We start from the raw sequence: 19,983 nt of genomic DNA, 5'->3' as shown, positions 1-19,983 counted from the left end.
GGAAATTCTAAATTAATTTTTATCTGATACTAGAATGTTACTGACTGCCATTTTTCTTGCAGGTGGTGTGACACGGATGACTGTGTCCCTGGTAGTTATTGTCTTTGAGCTAACAGGAGGGCTGGAATATATTGTGCCTCTAATGGCTGCAGTCATGACCAGTAAGTGGGTAGGAGATGCCTTTGGTAGGGAAGGCATTTATGAGGCACACATCCGACTGAATGGATATCCTTTCTTGGATGCAAAGGAAGAATTTACTCACACAACACTGGCTGCTGATGTTATGAGACCTCGAAGAAGCGATCCTCCTTTAGCAGTTCTGACACAGGACAATATGACAGTTGAAGACATAGAGAACTTGATCACTGAAACCAGCTATAATGGTTTTCCTGTTATTATGTCAAAAGAATCTCAGAGACTAGTGGGCTTTGCTCTAAGAAGAGATTTAACTATTGCCATAGGTAATTATCCTCTAGTATTGCATGATTTTAAATATTTTATATTTTAAAAGAGAATTTACTCTGTGTGTCTAGACTTATCTCAGGTTCAGATACCTGGCACAAGCTGTCTATTCCTTTATTGAAGTGTATGATTAACTTCAGTAGCAGGCTCTGAAATGGTTAGAAGATGGTTAAATCTCTGTCATAAAAAGAGGAGTTGTTGAATTGAAGTGAGTCAAGACATCATGTAGTCCAATGTGTTGTTTGGTTTAAGGCTTTTGCTAGTATTTCTTTTGCTCAAGTGACACTACACTGATGTTCTTCTTCAAAATAAAGTAATTCTTATTTTAGAACAGCAGGATTCTGTCAGAATTACTGTCCAAGCCATTTTTAAATCTAAATGTATATCATTCTTTCTGACAGTATATTATTTACTATTGTTATAACAATTGAGATTGTACTATGGGAAGATAAGTGAAATATTGTTTTAGGTTTCTGTTTTTCAGTTTGTCTGTGTAACGCAAAATTTGGCCCTGAGTACTTGAGCCCACAAGCCCACTTTGTGCCCTCTTTCTCTGGATGAGGGTTAGAACTTGTGTGATACTTGTCACAATGCTTTGTGCAGTGGCAAGAAAAGTTATGTGGATTTTGAGGACGCTATCATGACCAAGGGAAAAAAAATGCATAAAAACAATGACGGAAGATGCATCTTAAATGACGTTGTTTTTTTCTTCAATTCATAAGATTGTACATTGACAACTATCTCTTTAACAAAGATACTTGAGACAGAGACACAAAAGTCTGTTTTAAAAAAAACGTTTGTGAACACAACACTCTTTACTTCAGTACAACTTTTGCCTGTGGTCTAAATATTGTGTATACTGCTATTATAGTATGCATAATGTCCAAAATTTGGAAATTATTATAGACATCATACTGGTTTAAACTTGCATTTACTTAAGACTAAATGGAGGAATGACAGAACATTTTTCTAATAACACACTTTCACAGGTAAGATTCAGCTGCTGAGATCTCGCTGTGCGAGTTGCTCAGTCTTGGGTTTTGGCTGTCTTAAGAGAGTTGTGTGAAGTAGTTCAGAGTATAGGCAGGGATGGTAGTGTCACTAAGGTAGTAGAGACATGAAAAGGAAAATGATCTGGTTTCTTACAAAGGTAAATAAATTCATTATAAACAAGACAGCATTTTCAGAGTGATTATAAATGGGTTCTTTGGTTTCAAACCAACAATAATTACAGCCATTGGAATAATGACAGGGGAGCTGTCCTCTGCGATTGGCTTTCCCCTTGCCAGTCTTTTCATCAGCTGTCTGTTTGCTTCTGGTATGTTAGTTTTAAAATCTTTCTACCTCTTTATAGTAAATAAAAGTTATTTACTGGAGTGAGAAAGGTAGCAGCCAAAGAATGGTTAAAGCTGCAAGGTAGATGGCTTTTATGATTTCTGCACAAACACTTCTTGGGGATACAGCTGTGACTATAGAAACATCAAAACTGCATCTATCAGAAAATCAGAATCTAGAGAGTAACATCAGAGCCTGGCACTGTTGATTGATCTGTCTGTTTGTACTGAATTATCTTACTCCAAGAATATAAATTCTTCCTTTCCTGTTCCCCATTCCCCACTTTTTTCTTTAAAGAAAGTGCTAGAAAGAAGCAGGAAGGGATTGTTGGCAGTTCCAGGGTCTGTTTTGCCCAGCATACCCCATCGCTTCCAGCAGAAAGCCCTCGACCATTGAAGCTTAGAAGCATACTTGATATGAGCCCTTTCACAGTGACAGACCACACACCAATGGAAATAGTGGTGGATATTTTCCGGAAACTGGGTCTGAGGCAGTGCCTTGTAACACACAACGGGTGAGTAAAGTGACAGTAATGCTGCTGATTTTGTCAGATACAGAATTTTCACTTCCAGGGTCAGAGTATTTGAACCAGGATATATTCTAGGATCATGGTATTTGAACCGTTAAGTTGGGTACTGCAACCAAGGACCTTTACTATTCATGAAGAAGGTGCTGTGCTGTGGCATCTCTTAAATTCGTACTCCTCCCTTGTATTCCAAGTAAGCAGACGTGATTTCAGTAATGTTTAGATGTTTTTTTTTAAATTAGCTCACATTTAGCAACTGTTCTGTGTATGCAACTTGCATGTGTCCTGCAGAAGTTTAGTCTTGTGTGGTGCAGTCTGAGGCCTGTATTTCCTCATTCTTGCATATAGGTCCTGGCAATCTCTAATGTAGAAGTTATTGAACATCTACAAATATCTGTGTTGATAAAAAGTAAGGAAGGACATGATTGTCAGTCAATGACGATAGGCAAATCAATCAAATGATGTCAGTCAGAAGCTCCTCTGTAGTTCAGTGATGGTGTTTACCACCAAGCTTTTGTTCTCAGAAAAGTAAGAATTAAGTAACTGCTTCTAGTTCTGGAACCTGAGTCTGCAACCTTTGTTTCTGCACTTCAAAATACTTCAAGGAAGTGATTTTAAATTTTAGAATGATTCTAAAGGGGAATGTAGAGAGTTGTGATGTGGTTACCCACTAAATAAAGAGGCCTTACACCATGGAAATGTAAATTTTCATTATAATGTAAATGTTAATTATAAACCTCTTGTCTAAACTGCTGCTTTTTTTACATGATTTTTCTGTGTAGCTGTTCCTTTAACATTCTGCTTTCCTGTATCTCTTGCATTAAACACTTGAAACACAACACCGCAGCTCCTACCATAGTATCTTGCTTTTTCTCCAGCATGTCTCTTAAGGCACGTGGGGAGCAAAACCTGGTCCACTAATCCATGTTATTTAGGATCTATGTCCACAGGACCAAATCAAAGAAACCTGAAATTTGAGTGGGACTGAGTTTCTTTTGCTGTGGACAAAAGGACTGCTGTTATAAGTGGCAAATATTAAAATATCTCATTGTTTTTCAAGTCTGTGTTTCCAGATGTATTTTAAAACAAATTTCTTTCAAATGTTCTCCTTCCTGCCTTTTTTTTTTCCCCCCCCCTCCCCCCCCCCCCAATGTATCCATGTATAGAATGACAAGTAGATGTTTTCAGAAGCATAAATTACTTTAAAAACCTATCTCAGATGAGGACAGGGCATAATGATCTGACACTTAGAAGTCAGTGCAGGCATGCAATTATTCTTGTTTTGGGAGGGAAATTTGAACTGATAAAACTAGAATGAAAATTTACTATGATTTATTTATTAGTTTCTCTTGTGGTTGAGTGCTCAAATATTGACATTGATATAAAAATAACTCTAAACACAGCTTAATTGTGGAAAACTATGTCAAACTGTATTATATTTTTTAACTATTTTATGATGAAGTAGCAGCAAGTGTGGATAGAAGGCTGTAATTCAGTTTTCAGACATTTGTATTTGTTGTCCTACTTCAACTTACAAACTTCTCATATTCCATAAGCATGCTGTCCATTACAGGAAGATGAGATAGTAAATACTAGTACCAGTGGTATTTAATCATGGCATATAGCCATATGAACATCAAGGTCTAATCTGTATTTGGCAAATTTCCTGCAAATCGAATAATCCTCTCATGAAGACACACATCAGTTTCCTGATTCCAGTGCAGATTGGCCTAGGAACTGTGCAGAAACGGATCCTGATGACAAACATAGACCTAGATGAAGACTGAGCCTCACTCCTCCTAATTTGTAGCGGAATTTCCATTCCAGGGAGTTGCTCTCAATTTATACTGTCATGAATGAGAAATTTGTCTGAATATGACAGTTCCTAGGGGGATCAGATAATCCTGCTTTACAGTGCAGTCTCATACCTCAGTTGCTATTACTTTACACAGTTATTAATTTGTTCACGTACTGTAGCTTGTTAAAATGTGAATATGGTGTATGTGTGAGGAGAAATAACTAGTAAACAAAGGAAATACAGTAGATTTTAGTTTCACTACCTCTAAAACCTGAAGAGAGATGAATTTTTGGAGAAGGGATGAAGTATGCCTCCCAGGTGCATACTTGGTATGGGAAACATACTGCTCTGGTGGCTGAAAGTCTGATTGTGCTCAGTATTCTGGGAGAAAAGGCAATGCCTAGGAAAAGGATCTGACTTTGAAATAGTTTTTCATTTACTTACCTCATTAGCTTTCCTGCAACCATTTTTTAAAATTATTTTTAGTTTTGCTCTAATCCTTTTTCATTATGTTTAGAACTTTTTTTTTTTATTTGATTTCATACACAGTTATTAGCATAACATGATCTGTTTCAGGATTGTCTTGGGGATCATCACAAAGAAGAACATATTAGAGCATCTCGAGCAACTAAAGCAGCACGTCGAACCCTTGGTGATTAGATATATCAGATCTCATAATTAGACACATTAGAAGTCAGGAAGCATGAAACTTGTGAACTGTTCAGGGCTTTTATGACATCGGCTGAGCAATAATATAATCTTATGCTAAAAATTTGTATTAAACCATAAAACAATATGTGCAAAATCCTTTAGAAGAAATTAAGCTCTTAATATGGACATAGTGTTAGTCACAACATTAAAGGAAAGTAAACAATAGACTTTGTGATATTTTTGTTCTCGAGATCACATAGATCCATCTAGTTGATCTGCTGATTTTCCCAGGTGGGAAAACACATGGCTTGGCACACTTTTTCCCCTTCTAATTCAAATTAAGATTTTCAGATATGCCAATTTTCTTTTCTGATCTTGATGGCTTTAAATAGCTGCTAAATAACAAAGTAAGTATCTTTTGAGAAGCAAAGTCAAGCACGTTTTCAATGTATTGCAGCATTAGATCTTCCCTTTAATCACTCTTATCAACATGTTTTTTTTCAAAGTACTCTTATTTTAGTAAAGTCCTGGGGTGATTCAGCTGCTGTTTCCTACAGCAGTTAATGTACTCTTTTAAAAAATTGTCAGTCATAACCCAAGACCATGAAGTGGCATTCTGTGTTGAATATTGACTTCAGAATCTAGATACTGTTTTAACCATGATGTTGTGAACTAACCTTAGATAGAAGGTAGACTTTGTCTTAAGTTGGACATGGGTCGCCAGTTACCTTTCTACTAAACCTACCCACCAACTTTAGCCTCTCATGTGCAAAACATGCTAATTATGTTCTCATTTTATGCTAATATTTCACAAGTATTTCATGCGTCCTTTAACAAGACAAAACAAAATGTACTAACCAGAATAACAAGGGCAGCAGCTCATTCATTCTGCTTTTGCTTCTCCTGTGATATTATCCTTTTGGACAGTCTCACCTCGTTCAGTATTTCGCAGAGTTACAGTTTTAAAAGCCATGAAGACCCTGTCATAAGAGCACAGTATCTAAACTGGAAAATTTTCTTCTATTTCTCACTATTTATTTTCAAAAGCTGTGAACTCCAAAAACTAGCTAATTATTGTTTATATGAGAAAAGTTTCATGGCCAATACAGTGTGCTCCTATGAATAGCTTCATCCTGAGCCAGTGCGTCAGACTGGAAGGATCCTTACAACTTAAAAAATGGAGGGGAGTTTGATTTGCTACTAGGATTTGGGGCCATCAAGCAGTACATCACTTCTGATGGCTAGGCTGGAACATCCTCCCCTATGAAACGGGATCAATATCACTTCTTTTTCATACCTCTTTTTTCTTTGTCCCTCTTCATTACTTTTTTGTTGGCATATGGTAATTAAAATTTCATTTTTTGTAGAAACAAAAAGTTAAATAAAAATTGTCACAGGCTTTACTTGTATTACTTGTATTTCATTAAAGTGGACTGCAGCTGTGAGATACCATCCAATGTGGTGTCTCAGCATTGCTGTCTTTTAATAAACCAGTGGTTCCTTGGCATTTTTATCAATAAAATGTTTCTGTTTAAATAAGAAAATCAGGCTTATTACTTTTGCTCTATTCCTGTCAACAAAAAGGACTTGGCTACAGACTTGTTATACTTTATGATCTTCTCGCTTGGATTAATCTGGATCTTCCGTTTATCCTTTTCAGGCGCCTCCTTGGCATTATAACAAAAAAAGATATCCTCCGTCATATGGCCCAGACGGCAAACCAAGACCCCGCCTCAATAATGTTCAACTGAAACCCATAGCTGAGGAGAGAGAGGAAACAGAAGAGGAGGTTCATTTGTTGAATAGCACAACACTTTAGTCTGGGGGATTCTTCTAAAATCAGAGATGAGAGCTGGGTTTTTGTGTAACAGTGCTGCTGGAAATCGGGAGCTGTTCTGGGGGAATATGTGGCGAGGAGGAAGGCTGATGGGAGCAGAGGGAGGGAGAGCTGCTGTCCTGCACTGGATGCGTCCCGAGATGTCAGGTCTGCCATGATAGTGCAGTGGGTGAGCTGTGCGAGGTGGCACAATCCTCCAGCCTCAGCCTGGTACTTCAGCATTGAAGAGATGTGTTGTTAGTCCCTGTTTCTGGAGGGATCGTTCTGAAATGAGCCATCTTACGGAGACTGAAAGAAAAGTCTTGCCCTTTTTACCATTGAAAACTGTTGTGTTAACTCATGAAATGTATAATTATTACACGTCACCTTTTACATTCCAGAAGAGCTTTATTTCTCTCTCTCCTGAGCTGTAACAAAGCCCCTGTAAAGTTGGTGTGCCCTTTCAAAGCAGCTGTTTCTCATATTGAGATGTACTGTGAATTACTGAGGTTTGATCACAAGAAAGGGGGTTTTTCTTGTGCCATTAAACGTGTGTGTACATCATGAAATGCTTAGGGCAGTACAGATCCACTGCGACAAAAACAGATTGAACAGGTAATACTGTGTAAGAACCATCTGAGACTTCTTTCAGCCCGTGTGCTGTCATGATGTGAGAAAAAAACATGAAGCTAGGGGTTCAAAGAAAAATACTGTTTTTGCTGCAGGAAATATCAATAATGTGACCTGGTCTTATGCAATTTTTGTATTATTGAAAACACTATGATATATACCAATGTTGTGCAGTACAAGGATAAATACTGCTGTTCTACTAGTTAAGAGCTGGAACAATTCTGTATACGTGTATCTGGTAAAAATTGCATGCTACAACACTGGAGATCTTTTCCCCCCCTGTAAAATTTGAGAATGGTAATTTTAATTTTTTTCTTCTCCACAAATGATGTTCCACTGCTGACATGGTAGGAAGAAATGTAACTCATAACTTGCACTAAATGTATATTATTTTTCTTTAGGTTTTACCATTCTTTATTTATATTTGTATGGATTTAAAAAAAAAAATCTATTAAATGTGAATCAGTTAATATCTCACATAACTAATTACCTTTTTAATGTGATTTTATAGAATAATTCATAATCCTCTGCAAGTAATGGAGGATTAGCAAATGTTTACAGCTAGATGAAGGGTTTAAACAAAATGGTTTCTTTATGATCCAACATACATATATAATTTTCAAATATAACTTTTACTGCCATTACCTTGAGATTTTCTTTTTTCCTTTACTAGCTGATAACTGGAACAGTAATATGGAAACTGTATTTTTTAAAAAATGCAGGGTTTTAAAAGTAATTGGAAGAAAGCAACTCTAATTATTAGATTGCTTCTGACTTTTTTTTCCCCTCAAGAATATATGAAGTGTAAATGATATGTAGCCATAGAAGATGAGCAGCAGGGCAGAAGCGAATCCAATACTTGAAACTTTGGCAGAATTTTAAAATTCAGCAACAGTATATGTGCTAGGTGAAATAACAAATCCTAACTTCTTTAACTTGTTTCTTTGCAGACAGGAGAGCAGTTTGTTTCATTTCATCAAACCACCACAAACATATACAAATAAAATATGGGAAGAAAGCAATATGCTATAAGCCTACAGTTTGGAAGGAAAAAAAAAAAGAAATGTGGCTAATAGCAAAAATTATGGTTTATAGTATGAGGTTAGAGAAAAATTACTTCTTTCAACATTTATCTCCGCAAGACTGTAAAAGTACAAAGTTTGAAAGCCTAAAATAATCCTAGGAAACTCTTAAGGCATTCATCAAAGTTACGTCAAACGTTATTTGTAAAGTACTCAGTCTGATTTTATCTTAAGTACCACATATTGAAATGAGATTCCAGTACTTTTGGCAAGCTCCAAAACGCTGCCTGTGCTTAAGTGCTCTGCTGACTTTTTACTGATTTTTTTCAGTATAAAACTGCCATCCATACCTCATCATCTCATCTCTTGAAGCAACTGGAACAAGTAGAAAATCAAAAGGTGCCAGTGGGCTCATAGTGATCAACCCCTGTATTAAAACTGGATTTGGAACCTGAACAAGGAATCAGGCTGTGTTCAGATTGGAGAGTTGCAGCAACTGTATTCTTCCACATGAAGTTAGTGGTTCAAAATGTGTTCTGTTACGTTGCGTAAGCCTGAAGAAACTACACAAAGAGCAGGGTTTGGCCTATTTGTAGAAGGCAACTCTGGGAGTTGTGCTTGTCATTTCTGTTGTCTTTTTTTTTTTCTACAGTGGAAGAATATAAACAGATGACACATCTAAAAAGTGCTTTACATTAGTTTGAAACCTTGGCCATTTCTCATAAAACACTGATGTGTGTATCGCATTAACTTTTCTACAGCCTGTACCATCTGACTTAAAATACAGTTCACAACCCCTGCTGTACTTTATAATTTCAGTGTCGTTCCCAGGTGTTGCATACAAGTTGCACATCTCTGTTTGCTATTCCTACTTGCTAAGATTTCCTGTTGACATTTAAAATGTCTTCTGGCAAAAATACAATAGAGGTTCTGACAATGAAGTGTGTGTGCCTATGCTGTGCAACAAAAATTTTCTGTCGTAAAACTTCCAGCGCCTTACTCAAGTTACTAATTTGAAAAAAAATGTGGTGGATGGGAGGGGCAAAGTGTCAGCATATTTTTCTTTTTCTTTTTCTTTTTTTTTAAATCAATTACTGGTTCATGAAAAATGCATTCTTTGTTAATCTGTGATGTTGCCTAGAGCTGTATTTAATATTGATCTTAATGTTTTTATTTATAAATAATGTGGTAGAGCTGCATATCATTACAGTAAATATTCTGATTACTGTGATGATTTAATCAAACATTAAAAACTTCTGTATGACCATTTATTGTTCTGTCATGTTTTCTCTTTTTTTTTGTGCAATAGGTGCATTGATTTTTTTATTTATTTTTCCTGAGAGAAAAACAGCAGCTAAGAATTTTACATACAAAACTAGTAAGCAGATAGAAAAGAATTTTAGCAGATGCAGCCTTTGTATAGCCTAGTATTTGGCTACAAATCAGTAATCACATAACCCAGTCAAAAATGCCAGGGTTTTTTTTTTTCCAAAATAGACATTTTTAAAGTTCTTTATTATAGAAGAGTTGGCTTCCTGACATAAAAGTGGACAATGTTTTTTTTTTTAACCCAGGATTATGTAGTTTCTACAAGATACATTTTTAATACTTCTGGTTTAAAAAAAAAAAAAAAAAAAAAAAAAGATGTTTACAAAGTAGATTAATGATTCAGCACTTCAGTAGTTTTTCAACTGATACAACAGTTTTCTTTTTCAAGTAGAGGTTAAGAGATGAGACTGGAAAATCCATAGGAAGGACCCCATTTTTGCAGACTTTAATTAATAATTTAAATAATGTGGAAGGTGAATACTTTTTTGTCACTTGTATGATTTACAGGGCATTAATATGAAGGTATTTCCTGCTTGAAACCTAAAAAGTAAGAGAATTAGACTGAATTTTTTAGAAAGTCCCTCTGTTTTTATATATAGATCAAAATCCTAGTCCCACGAGGAAGTTGCTGTCCGCTTGTGCCTGTTTGAATAAATGGAACATTCATGTGCTGACTGAAAGAGGTGGGGTTGTCATGTTTACAGAAGTAGATGAGTCATACGATTCAGAGAACTGAAAATCCTTTTTAACTTTCAAAGCACACTAACAGTGTGAGTGATTTATTAGTTTATGCTGGAAAGGACCTTTGCTCAAAAGTGGGGACAGCTGGTGTGTAATGGTGTGAACTGCTACAGTACAAGTCAAGGCACTGTACAAGGGCAAGCCCAGTGAGCAGATGTTTCTGTCCACTGGTTTCTGGAGTGGTATTTCAAGCAGTTGCCTGTGAAGAAGGGTATTAACAACAACAAAATAGAGCGGTGCACTTACAAATCTGAAGACAAATGTCCACCTTACAAAAACACTTAAGTGATTTTGTTAAAAGTTCAGATTAGTGAAATGGGGTGATGCCATCTATTAAGGTAGAAGTGCAGGTGCCTTTTCTTGTAGTGTCAGTCTGCTGATTTTTAATCGTATTTGTTACCTGTTAGTTCAGCCAGATCCTGGCACTTGAGACCAGACGCCCTGCCTTGTTATACTGCAGAAGGCTCAGTGCTGCTGTAACTTCCACTGATGTGGTGGGACTGATTTGTGGAAGTGATCGATGCCAGTAATAAACACCAAGAGCAAGGACGGGAAGTGCGGTAGGCTTAAATAAGTTGGTTGTGGCCGAGCGAAACCAAACAAGCCCATGATCGAATCTCCTCCCTGCCTGCAGTCTCTAAGAAGTGTGGAACACTACGCCCGCTCTTTCCGTGCCCGGTTACAGTCCGAAGCAGAGGAACGGGGCCTGTGCTCTGCTTCGGGCCGAGAACCGGGAGAGCACAGAGCGGGGAATAGCACATAACCCGCGCACCGCCTGAGGCTGGGCCCTATTCCCTCCCGAGGACTCCCGCCCTCCCGGCCCCGCAGTACCGGCACGTGACTCCCCCTTCCTGCCGCCCATGCGCAAAGTCCGCCCCCCGCCCCCTCTATCCCCCCTCCTCCCGGCCCGGGCGCGGGCGAGCAGCATGAGAAGGCGGCTGTGTCGGTACAAAAGCTTTATTGCCCAAAGCACCGCGGTGCCAAACACCGGGAAACAACAAGAAACGGGAGCGAGGCCCCGCGGCTGCAGCCCCTTCGGGCGTGGCTCAGGGCGCCAGCTGATCCACCTTCTCCTCCCGGCGGCTGGCGAGGTGCGACCCGATGATCTCTGCGAAGAGGTCCCTCTTCAGCAGGGTGTAGGCCAGGGGCAACAGCTGGGACACCGCCTTGTGGAAATACTGCGGGCGAGAAGGAAGAGGAGAGCGGCCCTGGCTGCGGTCCCCCGGCAGCGGTAGCATCCCGCCCTGGATGGGGCCCGAGCCCTGGGCTTTGCCCCTGTCACAGAACTTTGGGCCGCCGACCCTGCCACGCCTCTAACAGCCACAGCGAGGCCTGGCTGGGGCTTGGAGCTGCTGTTATGGTAACTGTTGTTCGGGCACAAAGACCCCAACCTGCACCTTAAGTGCCGTGTCCTGTCACACAGGGAGAGGCTGTGTGGGGACCACCGTGGTACATGAGGTGGCCATTTAACTGCTGCCAATCTATAGAAGTCAGAGCATATTTAGCATTTGCGGTGGTCATGCTACACCTAAATACATTATACCTCCCATCTGAAGGGGAAGAGGATTCATCATTTTCCATGCCCTGGGTGACAACTAAGGTGTCAGTGTCTGTCCTGACTCTCTAAGCCAGGGGACAGCCTGGCTCTAGTCAAAACCAGAAAGTAGTTCTAAGCACCTACTAGCAGGCCAAAAAGCTGCAAACACCCTGGTGTAATTTATGTGCAAAGCCACTCTCTGTTCACAACGCTAGAATATGAAGTAAGGTTTCTACTTTTAGAAAACAGCTGCAAAATTACATCTGTTTAAAACAGCTGCACGAAACATATCAGGACATGTCACAGTATTGTAAAGACATAATTACTCATTCCAGGAGTTTGTCAGTGGTTAATCTCGTACTGAGATGCACAAAGTGCTAGAAATGGGGTGTTGCTCCCATCTACTCAGCCAAATGGAAGTAGATGATTCCTTTCACTGGTATTTCAGATGTGGGAAGGAATTAAGCAGCTGAAGCTGCATAACCAATGAAGGAAAGGTCCTAAATAAGCAGATATCTAGTGAAAATACAACATACTCTCAGATGCTGTGAGGACCTTGAGAGCAGGGCAACAAATCTAGAAACACGTATGTAGAAGTGTACAGACGGAGCAGTGAAGTTTTCTTTGTTTCAAATATTTAGGCACTGAAATGATGTTTAGCACAACTTTTCTTGGCCTAAATTTAGTATTGCAACATTTTTACCTCTCTACATGATGCTTTGGAACACCCCTTAGCCAGTACTGCTTTTACTACAAGAAGCTATTTTGGATGGGTATTTTCTATGACCATCCACTCCTATTGAAGCACCTTGATATGTTCTTTTCTAGTCATAGGTTTACTAAAGATGTGACCCTTTTGACCAGTGGGACAGTAGCTAATACAGAAAAAATGCTAACCAGAATCTTTAAATGTGATTCAGTGCTAGCAAGTCAATCAGCTTGTTTATGGATTTGCTGTTAACACAGAGCCAGGAAAAGACCCCTGCTGGGAAGGCTTTTATGCAGCTATATATAGAAACAGCATAGGCAGGCGACAAACCCAGGGTCAAACCTTTTCAGCTTAAAATGCTTCTGAATTCAGGACTGTGCTTTCGTACAAGCAATTTTAAGCTTAACATGGAATCATGTAAGTGTGACTTTTTAACAGTCTTCATGAATTAAGAATATTCTTGTCGAATTTCATGATTCCTAGGGATAATTACGTGAGAGTCAGGAATGAAGATCTATGACACACGACAATTCCCAGTCCATGCATAAAATAATACATAATTTTGCAAAGAATGATTGTTTTAGTACTCACATGTGATCCATAGCAAAACAGGTCCATACCCAGTTCATATCCCATTCCATAGTCACATTCATCATTGGCAAACTGCACAAAGGTGAGCATTTCTTGAATGGGTGCAAAGGCCTTCAGTCTCTCATCATCAGTACAAGCATCTACAATGGCCTTGCAAATTTTTTTAAGATTAGCTGCAAAAAACAAAAGCAGAAGTATTCAGATGTTTTAATAGCTTCAATATTGCACAGAAGTAGTCTGTGGCAAAAACATAACCTGTGTGTCATGCTTACATGATGACTTAAGCACACACACTTCGAGCTGATGGTGAAGAAGTTTTCCCACTTTCCCTTGCTCTTCATTCTTGTCCCATTCCTATCTGTCTCGGTTCCCCAAACAAAGACAAGCATTTGTGTGGTGAATCTGCATCAAGGACCTGATTCTGGTTAGAATAAGACTGGGGTATAAGAAATAAACTCACAAGTCCCTAAATGTACATTGGTTTTTTTGGATCTACCGCCTGCATGGCTGTACCAGTACAAAAGAGAAGGTCATCTAAACTACTACACTTCAGGAATTATTATTTCAGATCTAGCATGTTTCACTGATACTCATCTAGCTTATTTAAAGAAAATACTTTGAGCTCAAGTGTGATGGTTAAGGCTTCTGCCTTTTACTCCCATGACTCATATTCTTCAATTAGGAAACTGGATTGCAGTAATTAGGAAACTGGATTGCAGTTTGATTTTTCCAGAGCAGCTGTGTGACCAAAGGTTTTTTACTTGAATAAAACAGAACATAGTAAACAAGACACATACCATTTGTTTCAGGAAGTTCTCTGTATCCAACATGATTTTTGTCAACAGGAACCACCAGGCCTGCTCCATGAAATGCTTTGGTCACCACCTAAGCAGACATAATATAGCAGTGTAAGACAATAATGTGATCTAAAATCACCTCACTAGACACCATTAACACCTGACTGCTGGTGGCCACACCTTAAAGTGTCCAGACTCTAGGACATCAACTTGATTTAAAAGTATACAGAGTATAAAGCAGTTACTTTTAAATACTTAAGTTTAAATTAACTGGCAACTCCGTTTCATTCAAGTTCTGACATCTAAGAATCCTTGTAGTCACTTGTGTAGCACTGTACTACACTTGTTTAGATACTCCCTACCATAACTATTTCTGATAGGTATGCAAAAAAACTCTTACTAGTCAATATCATCCTTAATGTTCCTGTTTCCAGTAAATCCAAGCCAACTATTTTAATGAAATCTCCATTTTAAAGCAGTTTTCTCCAGTGGTTCCCATTTCTTTTAGTTTATAAACCACTTCCAAAACCCTGTGGTTTTGTTCCCTATAACTGAATGCCAAGCTATGGTTTACATGAGTTACATGTTTTTTATTTAATCCTACATACTCCTATTAATATTCCCGCTCCTGGAATAGAAAGAGCTGATTATCTCTGGGAATTCCTAAATGCAGCATCTTTACTGAGCAGAACAATGGAAAATAAAAAATAAAAAACAGGCAAATAAATGAAAAAAAAAAAATTAACAGAACTTAGTTCTCAGTGGATCAGAAAAGTCATACTTTCTTATCTCTCTGTTTCATCTTCATGGTTTTTTGCTCCAGAGAATAACCCAGTTCTTTTGCTGTTCTTGTTAGTTTTTCATCTATGTCTTTCAAAATAGCATTTTTCTTTTTATCAGTCACTTCCTTAAGTTTTTTTGACAAAAATAATCTGCAAATGAAAGAAGCATGTCTTAAGAAGAGCTTAACAGAAAACAAACAAGTGACTAGCCCTTCTGACCACTACACCTCCAAATCTCATAATGAGGATTAGTAGTCATAGATTTATTTATACACACAGCCTTAGGAATGCCTCTTACCAACAAGAAAGAAAAAAAGGTTGGCATGCAGTACACTTTGGCATTTTCCATCAGTATTTGCATTACAATATACCTTATGTGATCTGCAGGTGCTTTTGGATGCAGTACCTGCTGATATTTGTCTTAAGAAATCACAATAATGCTTCAGTGCCTTATACACTGTTTGTCATCCAAGTCATGCACATAAATACATACTTACTAGTTTCATCAAGGGGCTTTCAAAACAAGCATCCTCATTTAATTGTGCACTACACAGTGGTTTGCAGATGTTTTCATCAGTATTGCTTTCACTTACTGACACGTTTCTGTCTTTAGCTTTCCATTTTTAACTGACAAGTCATGAAATCTGATGAGGCCCACAATGCAGAACCGTGTAAAGCTTCATGAATCATACTGAATTACATATCCATACAAATATTGCCTGCCCCAGGTCAGTACCAATTCCTTGTAGCTATTATGTACAAAAATAATCTATTTTTATGCAGGCAGAACCATGAGCTAGATTATAATAATTTAGTTTGATATTCAGATTTCCTTCACCATTGTTTGAAATGTCCTTTCTTTTACTTAAAGTGGTTTTAAGATATCCTGCAGGCATTTTTTGCCCTGCAGAGCCTATCGCTGCCAACAGTTAAAGGATGCTATAATTAACACTTATCTTACCTGTAAATGGTAAACACTGTTAAGAAGCCTATTAAGGCTTTTGAGAGTACCTTAAAATTTGCTAGCAGGAACAGAAAACAAGTTCTTCTTCTTAAGACAGAGACAGAAAATTAGTGGCATTATTCCACATCATATATCCCAATTAACAGTTTCTCTTCTACTCTACTTTTTATAAATAAAAGTAAATATGAACCTTACTTGACTGCAGCAAAGACATTATCACCAACTTGTGAAATCATACAGCCCTTCTTAGCTTCATTTGCACCAACCCACACTGGAAGCTCATCTGGCACATCCCTATTCATGAAAAAGTACACACAAATAGTCAAGCTGAGTCTATTTCTCCTATTTCAAATTGAAATTAATATGCCTCCTCACTATGCTGCCATCTCCTTCAGAAACCTAACAAGAAAACACCCTTAGATTTAAAGCTCTAATATCTTACAGCATGGCTTTGATAGGAGCCTGTATCAATACAAAGATAGAGAGAGAATACATGTTCCCTTTATTTCACAAGGTTTGACTTTTTCTTCAAAGGATCAGAGCAAAATGTTAAAGATTAGTAAGTGGAGGTACTCTGGATGGTTTGGGCATGTAGTTTAATAAATATTTAAATTTAGTCTTCAACTAGATTTTTGATCCTTTTTTGATCCTTTTCAATAAAAGTTATCAACCCATGCACTAATATCATATTACAAAAGAGAAATATTCTTGTTTGGTGATAGTGTACAGTTCTCATAGAAAACAAACGAGAAAAAGCTACAAATCATCAGAGTCCAGCAAAAGCATATATTGAATAAAATACCTGAAATAGCCCATATGATACTGTGTTTTGCTGTCCCCAACAAGTATAGTCTGGAATTCTGGGGGATCATAAAAGAATCTCCAATGAAGATTGAAGTCCACATCTGTTGATTTTGCTTTTTTGTGTTTTCCAGCAAGAATATCATATGGTCCAACCAGCCTAAGTCCAACACTTGACAAAAGTGCATCTGAAAAGCAAAGCATGAACTGGTTTACTTCCTTGTGGGTGCATATCTAAAAGAAGATGTTCCTGTGTCACTCAGGTATGTAAAGCTTCTGTAATTCCACACAAATACTCTCTATCAGGCATGGAAATCTGACGTTCTTTTACTTAGAGTTTTCATTAAAAATTATTATTCAGAAGATTCATTATCATTCAAAAGATTATTACACTTGTCCTAAGAAGTAGCAGACAGTAGCTCAATGTCCAAGAGCAGACTGATTACAAGTGGTGTCCCTCAGGGGTCCATGTGGGGACCAGTATTGTTTAATGTCTTCATCAACAATATAGACAGATATAGACTGAGTGCACCCTCAGCAAGGTTGCAGAGGACAGGAAGCTGAGTGGTGCAGCTGGCATGCCTGTGGGACAAGACACCATCCAGGAGGACTCAGACAAGCTTGAGAAGGGAGTCTGTGTGAACTGCATCAGGTTCAACAAGGCCAAGTGCAAGGTCCTGCATCTGGGTTGGGGCAACCCCTAGTATCAAAACAGGATGAGGAACCAAGGGCTTGAGAGCAGTGCTGAGTAGGACTTGGGAGTGCTGGCTGATGAAATACTGGGCACAAGCTGGCAATGTGTGCTTACATCCCAGAAAGCCAAACACATCCTGGGCTTTATCAAAAGAAGCATGGCCAGCAGGTCAAGGAAAGTACCTGAAGAGAGCCTACAGGAAAGCTGGGGAGGGATTTTTTACAAGGGCAAGTAGTGATAGCACAAGGTGTTTTAAACTGAAGGAGGGCAGATTTAGACTAGGTATCAGGAAGACAGTTTTTACAATGAGGGTAGTGAAACAGCAGAACAAGTTGCCCAGAGAGCTGGTAGATGTCCCATCCCTGGATACATTCATGGTCAGGTTGGACTCAGCCCTGAGCAACCTGATTTAATTGAAGATGTGAAGATGTCCCTGCCTATTGCAAGGAAGGTTGGACTAGATGACTTTTAAAGGTCCATTTCAACCCAAACTATTCTATGAGTCTAAAAGAAACTACTGTTTCTAGAGCACCTAAGGATGCTACATTTTGTTACATAATAAATTTGAGGAAGCTAAATCTTGAACTGATATAAACTTAAGTTCCATACTCAACATTTTAAATGTACTTGTCAGAAAGGGAGATCTAGACAACATTCAGTCCCTTTCTAGTACATGATTTAAGTAATTATATTTTAGAAAACTTGAAGCGTACCAAAACCTTCATGATTATCTCCAGTACTCTTGGTTACACTCATGTAAACATACTGCATCTTAATTGAAAACTAAAGCAGCATTAGAATGCATCTGACCAGCTCCAGTTTGCCCACCTTCCAGGCTGTTTTCAAGAGTGAAAGTTTGAAACTGCAAAAACTATTTTAAAACCCACCACTTGGGTTCTCAGGATCTAGTTCCTCACAAAACTTCCAAAACTGATAGAAGTCTTCAGGCAGTCTGAGCCGATAGCATGTTTCTGCTTCTTGGTGAAGAGTATCGGGGATATCTGACTGGTTTGACCTTCTCTTCTTGACATCTCCATTTTTTTCACACTGCAGATAAAAAAACCCAGAACACTTCATTTAGTTGCTTCCTGTCAGTTCTCATACAGGATTTTAAAAAAGGTTCTGTGTTAATGGAGGAACAATGACTAATAGCATGAGCTCATGCTTATTATTTAAGCTAGCAATACACTGATTTCAACATCTGTTAGATCCCTTAGACCTGAGACAAATGCTAATTATGTATGAAATAGCAAAGTTCTGCTTTGATATTAATGGATCAATATGATCAATAGAAACACTTTTATTAGTTACCTGACCAAAGGACTACGCAATCCCAAAGTTTAACATAAATTCTGCATTATTTCAAAATCACTATTTCCAATCCAGCACACATCCAAGAAACTCCTGTGTTTTACAGACACTGGGAAGCACGGATACTATGTTTGTCATGCCTAAAACGACGCAACAAAGATCCTCCAAGTCTCTACCATATGAACTACTCCGCTATTCAACATCTGAACTGGTGCACTTTACAGCACTGCATTTGGAAAGTAGCTTTATGTTCGTTCTTAAGACATGATGTAACGTGCACCGAAAGAAGCTAGGTAATGATTCATTCAAGCATCCACACCCCTAACGCAATAGCCTCAACTATCTCACTCCCACAGAAGGCTCCAAGAACTGGTAGGAATCATTACTCCTCTCCTTTAAATGATAATAGTGGAAAAGCAAGGTTTCTTTTCTCATTAGGACAGTGCAATGCGGAAGACGTTTCACCCCTTTACCGGGCTGCTGTCAGGAACTGGACCGTACCCAGAGTACCCACTCCCAGCAGCAGGCACCCCGGCCAGATGAGGAGGCGAGGTCGTTGCTGTACACAGCACTCCCGGGAACGTGCCCGGCTACCGGGCAGAGGCTCGCGTGTGGGAGCGCGAACGGGCCAGGGGCTTTCCTCAGAGCTACAGAGCAAACCAGACCGAGAGTAAAGAAGGCCACCAGGCATCCGCGCCGACTCAGGCCCACAGCCGCACGACTGCAGCTCGCCCCCCAGTCCCCGCCATCCCAGGGTTGCCTCAGGCCAGGGCTGCGGTCCCTCCCTGACCCTGATCCCGGTCCCGGTCCTGCGCGCGCGCGCGCCCGCTAGCAGCCACCTTCTCTCCGGCCGGGCCCGCCGCCGCGCGCTGCCGCCGCTTCCCGCCCCCTGCCATGCTCCCGCCGCCAGCATCGCACCCGCCCCCACAGCCCCCACTGCTACCGACGTCGCGCACTGCGGCCTCCGCGCTTGCGCAGCCCTCTGCGCGCTGGTCAGCCACGCCCACACCAGTCGCGGAGCGGCGCGGGGATGGGCAGCTAAAGGCGGCGGCGTGGGGTTGGCGTGAGAGGCCAGGAGGGAGCAGGGTAGCTGCTGTATTGGGGAGAAAGCAGGGGCCTCGCCGGTGGGCCCGGGTCGGTCACTGCTGCCAGCCTCGGCCCGCTGAGGGGACAGTGCCCTAGCCCGAGGAGGAGGAGGGTGGCCCTGGCCTTCCCACGTAGCCGCCTTGCTGCAGGGTGACCTAAGCCCGGTTAGCAAGGGCTGTACGCAGTCTGACATCTGCGCGTCAGCTCCGGAGCCATCAGGTTCAGGTGATGGCTTGCGGGAGTAGGAGGATGAGGGGCCGGGAAGTGGGAGCAAACCTCTCGGTGTCTCAGGCAGGAAGAGAACGAACGCAATTAACCCTTGATTGAGAACACGTCTGTGGCTGGAGCTGGGTGCTGAAGTCAGGAAGTTTACATACATGCAAACTTCTGTAATGGAAGAT

The 19,983-nt window shown here is 39.9% G+C and overlaps 2 protein-coding genes across 11 annotated transcripts in view; one reads left to right on the top strand and one right to left on the bottom strand.

Moving 5' to 3' along the window:
* CLCN3 (chloride voltage-gated channel 3) overlaps positions 1-9,509 on the top strand; it is a 61,621-nt gene extending 52,112 nt beyond the window's left edge. For 5 of the 10 annotated variants that reach the window (XM_030449474.1, XM_030449469.1, XM_030449470.1 and 2 more), the window contains 4 exons: positions 63-461; positions 2,095-2,311; positions 4,698-4,773; positions 6,433-9,509. In XM_030449474.1, the coding sequence (XP_030305334.1) occupies positions 63-461; positions 2,095-2,311; positions 4,698-4,773; positions 6,433-6,591 (851 nt within the window). In that variant the 3' untranslated portion in view covers positions 6,592-9,509. The remainder of the gene's footprint in view (positions 1-62; positions 462-2,094; positions 2,312-4,697; positions 4,774-6,432) is intronic. The other 5 variants (XM_030449473.1, XM_030449478.1, XM_030449477.1 and 2 more) reach the window with 4 other exon arrangements.
* Positions 9,510-11,251: 1,742 nt separating this feature from the next.
* LOC103528532 (histone PARylation factor 1) lies at positions 11,252-19,442 on the bottom strand. The gene is made up of 8 exons (XM_030449736.1): positions 19,336-19,442; positions 18,073-18,232; positions 16,493-16,679; positions 15,886-15,984; positions 14,726-14,876; positions 13,945-14,032; positions 13,148-13,320; positions 11,252-11,488 (listed from the first exon to the last, which is right to left on the bottom strand). Exons 1-8 carry the CDS (start codon positions 19,390-19,392, stop codon positions 11,357-11,359), a joined length of 1,047 nt encoding a protein of 348 aa, XP_030305596.1. The 5' UTR covers positions 19,393-19,442; the 3' UTR covers positions 11,252-11,356.
* Between the last annotated feature and the right edge of the window lie 541 nt (positions 19,443-19,983).

The sequence above is a fragment of the Calypte anna genome, chromosome 4A, assembly GCF_003957555.1.
Source record: "Calypte anna isolate BGI_N300 chromosome 4A, bCalAnn1_v1.p, whole genome shotgun sequence".
Lineage (NCBI taxonomy): Eukaryota > Metazoa > Chordata > Aves > Apodiformes > Trochilidae > Calypte > Calypte anna.
The sequence above is the reverse complement of the archived record's forward strand: the minus strand, read 5'-3'. Positions and strand labels throughout refer to the sequence as shown.